At 35.0% G+C, this 7,386-nt stretch overlaps 1 protein-coding gene across 6 annotated transcripts in view; it reads right to left on the bottom strand.

Annotated features, from left to right (window-relative positions):
* LOC111152064 (transcription factor EC) overlaps positions 1-7,386 on the bottom strand; it is a 118,437-nt gene that overhangs the window by 28,732 nt on the left and 82,319 nt on the right. For all 6 annotated transcript variants that reach the window (XM_022510348.1, XM_022510349.1, XM_022510352.1 and 3 more), the window contains exon 2: positions 6,672-6,923. In XM_022510348.1, coding sequence (XP_022366056.1) covers positions 6,672-6,923 — 252 coding nt within the window. The remainder of the gene's footprint in view (positions 1-6,671; positions 6,924-7,386) is intronic.

The raw sequence follows: 7,386 nt of genomic DNA, 5'->3' as shown, positions 1-7,386 counted from the left end.
TAAATTTGAATGAATTTAAAATTAAATTGAAATAGCCACATGTGGCTGGTGAGTACCATCTTCAAGAGCACAGCTCTTGTATTTTTTAATTAATTAACTTTAAATTTGAATGAATTTAAAATTAAATTGAAATAGCCACATGTGGCTGGTGAGTACCATCTTCAAGAGCACAGCTCTTGTATTTTTAATTAATTAACTTTAATTTTTAAATTTGAATGTAGTTGATACCCAATGTTACATTAGTTTAGGTGTACAGCAGAGTGATTTAATGAGTCTACATGTTATGCTATGCTCACCACAAGTGTAGTTATCATCTGTCACCTACAACACTATGACAATACCATTGACTGCATTCCCTATGCTGTGCCTTTTATTTCCATGACTCATTCATTCCATAATTGAGAGCCTGTACTTTGTACTCTCCTTCATCTATTTGGCCCACTCTCCACCTCTGTTCCCTCTGGCAACCATCCGTTCATTCTCTGTATTTATAGGTCAGATTCTGCTTTTTTGATTGTTCATTTGTTTCGTTTTTTAGATTTCACATATGGTCTGGACATTAGACGTTATTCCATGTGCATCGAGAGATCCTTAAAGGATCTAGGATAATAAATATGCATATTTGGGGTGCCTGGGTGGCTCAGTGGGTTAAGCCGCTGCCTTCGGCTCAGGTCATGATCTCAGGGTCCTGGGTTCGAGTCCCACATCGGGCTCTTTGCTCAGCAGGGAGCCTGCTTCCCTCTCTCCCTCTCCGCCTGCCTCTTATCTACTTGTGATCTCTCTCTGTCAAATAAATAAATAAAATCTTTAAAAAAAATAAAAATAAAAAACAAATATGCATATTTTGTTTTCTTTTGTTTAATACAGTCTATGAAAGTTTTAAAATATATTCTTGATTGTTATTAAACTCAAAATTTAATTTCATGATATTTCTCTCATTCACATTTATCCTTCCATGAACAACAAATTTATACTGAACAGGTGTAAAGAAGACCTGAGGAAAGAAGGATGCTAAACACAATTATACAAATGCTCTTCTTTGGGTACTTCCAGTAGTTTCAGCAAAAATTATATATATCATTTATCCCTTTTCTTCCTGGAAACTTGCATCATAAATGACTCACTCTACTGCATCTTTAATTTTTCCTTGTTAACCAATATGCTTAGGTTTCTTCTATTTCAGTAAGAAACTTTTCTTTCCTACATGTGAAAGCTCAGCCTCATTGGAGGCTCTTCTTTGCTTCCCTAACACCACTATCCCTCATTTCTCTCATCCACCTTCATGACTGAATTTGCCCCTAATTTATTGAAGACATTGGTTCCTCCATTATCCTAAATTGACTTTAAGATCTAATATCCATTCAAAATCTTGCTTCATAGCTTCCAGAAATCCTCAAAACTATTCACCTAAGAATCCAGTTGTTATTTTTGAAAAGACAATAAACACAATATTTTATATCAGATGAAAGAGAAATAACATATTAGACAAAAGAAGAATTACAAATCAGTAGAATAAGTATGTTCAAAATGATAGATGAAGATAATGAAATACAACAAAAAACAAATTATTTTGACTAAAATCAAAATGGAGATAATAGGTATGCAAAGTATGAGGCTTGAGGGCAAAGAAAGAACATTTATAAGATTCTAAAAGTTTAAAAACAAGATCTATGAAAGACCAACAATGAAATTTTTCAACACTGGGTACAGGAAGCAATGGGATAATAATTGAAGTGTTAAAGGTAAAGAACTTTGAACCTAAACATTTATAACCAATAAAGTATCCCTTAAGTACATGGGTGACATAAAATTGTTCTAAGGCATTAAAAACTCAAAAGTTTTAAAGCTAAAAGGCCTTTGAAAAACACTCTTCCAGGAAGTATTCCAGTTAGATGAAAAGTAAAATTATGAAATCTATACAAATGAAAAATGGATAAATAGGGGCACCTGGGTGGCTCAGTTGGTTGAGGGTCCATCTCTTGATTTCAGCTTAGGTCTTGATCTCAAGGTCTGCTTTTCTCCTTTTCCCTCTCCTCCTACCCCTGCCCCCCAGCCCTGCGTGCACGCTGTCTCCCTCTCTGTCTTTAAAATAAATAGATAAATCTTCTAGAAAAAAAGGAAAAGAAAAAGAAAAATGAGTAAATAAAAGTAAACTTTTTGTGGCCTAAACAAGAATATAGATAGAGAGAAGAGAGAAAGAGAGAGATACTGTAAGTCCCAATATAGGATGATAGGTGAGAACAAGGCGATAAGACCATACTAAGGAAGATTTTTACTTAAGGATATGACATAGATCTTGCTGAACAAGGATATAGATATAGAAAAAGATATAACTATTGCATCTTAAAAAATTAGAGTAACGAAAAAAGACCTGTTCAATGGAGGATAGAAAAAAAAATAACAAATAATGAAACAAAGTATAGTAATTTTAAAACATTAAAAAAGTAATAAATCCTAGAAGTAATAAAAGGAATGTAAATGAGCTAACACACTGCTTGAGAAACTAACTCTCAAACTGGATTTTTAAAAAAGTATTATAATAGTTAATTAAAATAAAATAAGAGAAAATTGAAAATAAATTGAGAATTATACCACAAATATGACCAAATGGAAAACACAGTAGCAATGTTAGTATTGGGCCATATAATAATCAAGATAAAATTTTAAAGGAAAAATAATGCCAAATGATCATAAATTGATATGCATTTAGAAACATCTATGGCAACAACCTGTCAGAATTCTACAGAAAAGTAAATCAACAATTGCAGTTGAATATTTTAACTCACCTCTCTCAAAATCATAAATCTGACTTTAGCCTTCCTTTCACCTATTCTTTAGCACAGGCCTTGAATCTTGTCATCCTCTAAACCACTACATTTCTAAAATCTTAAATTCTATGATCTCACTGACCAAAACACAATCTTGCTTTTAGATCCAATCTAGAGCCTGTTGCAAGTCAACTAAACAATTTTCAGTTTATGACTCTCTCTCTCTCTCTCTGTCTTTGCCTTATTAGCTTTTGGCCCAGTGATCCCAAACATCCCAGGTTTCCACCTCTCCAACTCCTGTCAACTCTGAATTCAAGGTGGAAGAATGGTTTCTGCCAACCATCCTACTGAAATTCCTTTTGTTGTTGTTGTTGTTGTTTTCTTGACTGCTTATCAGCCAAACTCAAGATATTTATCAACCCTTATTTTGCTAGACTTGGCTACCACACTTGAGTGTATAGTTCATTTAAACTAACTTCTTTAAGCTAACTCTTTGGTTTCGATGACAGCACACTGGCTATGTATTTATTTTACTTTTATAGTTCCTCCTCTCTGACCACCCCCTAAATATTGCTAATGGCTCAACCCCATCCTTGGTTCATTGCTCTTCTTACTCTCTTCATGATCTCTAGGAGCTCTCTTTCTCACGTGAACTTTTAAGTATCCCCCTGTCCCCCGCTCCCCCACCCCATGCTGACATGTCTAGATTACTCTCCTTGAGGCAAACTTGGATCTGTAGCTATCACTGGCATCTCTACATGGTGATCTCCCAGATACCCCAACTCTAGCATGTTCTGATAGAGGGTCTCATCATCTTTCACTGCATTATAGAAGTAACCTCCCAATTGGCCCTCTCTCTCCAGGATTCCTCTCCTCCATAGCAGACAGAATGATATTACAGCCAAATCTGATTATGTCACTCCAGCCCCCACATTTAAACCTTTCCAGGATTTGAAATTTCTTTGCATGGAGTGCCAGCCTTTCTGTGATTTGTCTACATCTCTGGTGTCAACTTTTGCTACCACCTGTTCCCTTTTTCTGCTCACTGCATTTTCTGGTCTTCCCCATCTTTATTTTCCACTCATCCTACCTCATCTGTGTAAATGTTCTACTAGCCACTTTCTCCAAGTTTTACTATTGATATTTCTGAATAAGAACAGCACTTTCATGCTCCTATCTGTACCACTGTCCTTGCTACATAATATTATAATTATTTGCTAACTTTTTTCCTCTTCCATTCAACTTATAGCTCCTGGAAGTTACAGTTGGTAGGAAAACAAGACAATGAATAATTAAAACATAGCATGTGCTATGAAAATGCTGTGATAAATGCAATTTTTATCCACATGATATGGGTGTTACTATGAAAATTCAGAGAATAAATGCTTATCTACACAGGGAACTACCAGCAAAAGCACCTTAGAGAAGAAACCTGAGATGAATTTTGGAGAGAGACTTAGAATTATCTCGACAAATGGTGAAGACTGAATGTGTAGATGGTAAAGAAAGGACATAAGAATGGAGAACCCGGCCACTGTGAGAACCACTAGTGAACCCATATGGCTGAAGCACAGAGTGCCATGGGCCAGCTGAACGATAAGTCTGGGTCAGGAGGCAAAGGTTAAGTATGGAAGGGTCCTCTGTGCCAGGAGTACAAATTTTATCCTCTGGAAAGGCCCAGGCTATAAAACGCTTCTTTTGATTTTGTATTTCACTGTCTCAGAGACCATTAATCACCAAGTTACTCCTAATACCATCCCCCAAATCCTGAAACTAAGGATGTTCTTACAGACTTACTCTGTAGTAGCCATGATATCTGACTTCTTTGAATTAATGAAATGTTCTCTGATGTCCCAGCAAGACAAGCTCAGGAAAAAGAAACGCCAAAGAATGGCAATAGTCACCATCTCCTGAGGCCCCATTCTGCCTTTGTGTTAGGACCTTTAAAAAATGCAAGCAGCTCTTCCAGTTGTAGGAATGCTGGGAAGAGAGGTTAAGGACTGAGACCACACAGCTAGTTAAGTGGTGGTTCTAACCCCATGAATCAAAAAATATTAGGAAACTGCAACGACATAGGATACATCTTAGCTATGAAAGATAACAAGACCGTGAATGGTGGCAGAATATGAAAATGTGCACATAAGAAGTGGACTTCAAGAGAACACACACTGACGAAAACTACAACATACTGAATAAAATTATGATTAAGTAGAATTAACGATAGAAGAAACTTTACATACATAGTCAAAGGTACAATGGTTTAAAAAATAGCAAAAAAAAAAAAAAAAAATCCGTGGCTAATGTGCACATTGCCCCCAGAGCTCTGCACCTTTGGGGCATTCGGCCCTTCTTAGCTGCTTCCTTTGACAGGCACCACCTAAAAGACTACTAAAATCACATAGATTTCTTTTATAATGTAAAAAATTCTTATAAAAGAAAATGTAAGTTGTGTGCCTAGGGAATAAAAACATTTACTAAGAAAAACTGAGAACACCGATATATGTTACTTATCCTTTCCTATTTTTTAGAAAACATATTTCATAAGATACATAATATCATATTCTGGGTTTTGCCTGGAACTGACTGGCATATGAAAATCCTTAGGGATTTGTTTTTTTCCCTTAGAAATCAATCTTCCACACAATGAAATGAACTTTGGAAGAAGGTGGTAGTAAGAAAAATTGTGTTGGTTGAGTTCTAATATTTACTATACAGATGATTTTCATCCTACATATATTTTTATGCTCTTCATAGAATGAATAGAGAACTAACCTTACATTGCTTTTTTTAAACAATTATTTATATAGTCACTATTGAGAAGTATCAGTAAATATCCATGTAGAGCTTTATGCTGTTTTGGATTTCAATGAGTCCTGTTTTGTGGTTGTTTTCTATTTTATTAAGCAGTCTACCAGATACTTATTATTTTCCCTTTGCCTGATGAATGTAAAATTTGTAAAAAAATGAAATCTTCCTCTACCACTTTGGAATTCACATAATGGGACACTGAGCATTACTCTTTGGTGACTGGAGGCTACTGACTTCACAGCAAAAAGCAGCAATCTGAAGTCAGTAATAATCATCAGGAATGTAGATTGGAAGATTAAACGCGGGAGATCACAGGACCATGGCTCCATCTAACAAATCAAATGGGAAAAAAAAAAAAGAAAGAAAGAAAAGGAAACGAATAGAAAGCTCAGCTATAAATGCTGTTTTTCTACACTGAGATATTAAAGGAAGTCTTTTTCCCAGTTCTGGTGGTTTGCCAGGTCAATACATTCTTCAGTACTTTTCGAAGTTCCATTCATAAGCAGGTCACGATAAATATAAATTCCATGACGGTACACATTCTTATTCATTTTGTATCCCTGGCACCTCTAAGTTCCTGTTATTTAGTAAACGGTAGACAGTATTTGTTGAAAATAGAAATGAATGAATAAATAATTAATAGTAAGAAATCCAAATGTAATTCCATAAAACATTAAGTGCAATAACAGTTTTAGTCTTATTTTAGAGCACATGTTGACTGCTATTTAAACAACTTCTTCCTGTTTTATTTTAATGGGTATTTAAGATAATACAACTATCGATAAATATTTTAACTAAATATACCAGACAATCCTTACAAAGCTAAATCTTCCTAACATAAATGACTGTTAGAGCCCATTTTGACTCACACTGATACATAACTGAAATGAGGTATTGAGAAATGAACTGTTATATTTTATTATGCAGAGGAATCAATATGTGCATAACTAACTATTATAAATGAATACATTAAGACATCCCTTTTGCTAAATACATTTGCATTTGGAATGTTTACTATAAAAATGTAGAGTTTAATCTCTCTACAGTTTTTTCAAAAGCTGATTATATATTTTCATAAGTAGCTACTAGACATACATGCCATTCCACATTGTCATCTTCTTTCCCAAGAGTTAGTAACTTGGTGAGTGGATTTCCAGTAAAGCCAGCGTCACTCTCGGGAGACAGGTGTCCTTGCTGCACCAGAAGCGCACTGCTTGGCGTTGGAGGGTGTGACCGTTTAGGAGTCTGGTTGACAAGCTGGTAGTCAAGGGTCATGAAGGGTTTTACTTGTTGTCTCTGGACTTTCTGTAGCTGGGATTTTGCAGGATTTTCCAGATGTGCTGAGACCTACCGAATAAAAATCAAACAAATACAATGTGTAGTATCACCTGGTAAATCAGAGTTCTACTTTCAACAACTGAATTATGTTAATAGACACATTACAACATCTACTTCTCTCAAATTTACGGTTTATGCTTCTATCATAATTTACGTACCCTACTAACGGATGACCGTTTTTAAGAAGTAGCTTAAACTTACAAAAATGTGTTCAGTGCTAACCAAGTTTTTAAGAACAGCTCTCAAAATAACAGGTAACTGAACCAAAATTGGGAATAAATGTATAAGTAGCAATACGTTTTGAGGTTCTAGAAAAGGAAGCCTAAAATAATAGAAGGAAAATAGAGTAATTTTCATATAATATGTATTTCTTGGATTTTTTAATATTACATATAAATATTCCATGGGACATAATCACAACCATTTTTATCAAATATTTTAAAAAATTGCTCATGATGGGGCGCCTGGGTGG

This window comes from Enhydra lutris, unplaced genomic scaffold (genome assembly GCF_002288905.1).
Source record: "Enhydra lutris kenyoni isolate GAN:26980312 unplaced genomic scaffold, ASM228890v2 scaffoldscaffold27, whole genome shotgun sequence".
NCBI classification, from domain to species: domain Eukaryota; kingdom Metazoa; phylum Chordata; class Mammalia; order Carnivora; family Mustelidae; genus Enhydra; species Enhydra lutris.
The sequence above is the reverse complement of the archived record's forward strand: the minus strand, read 5'-3'. Positions and strand labels throughout refer to the sequence as shown.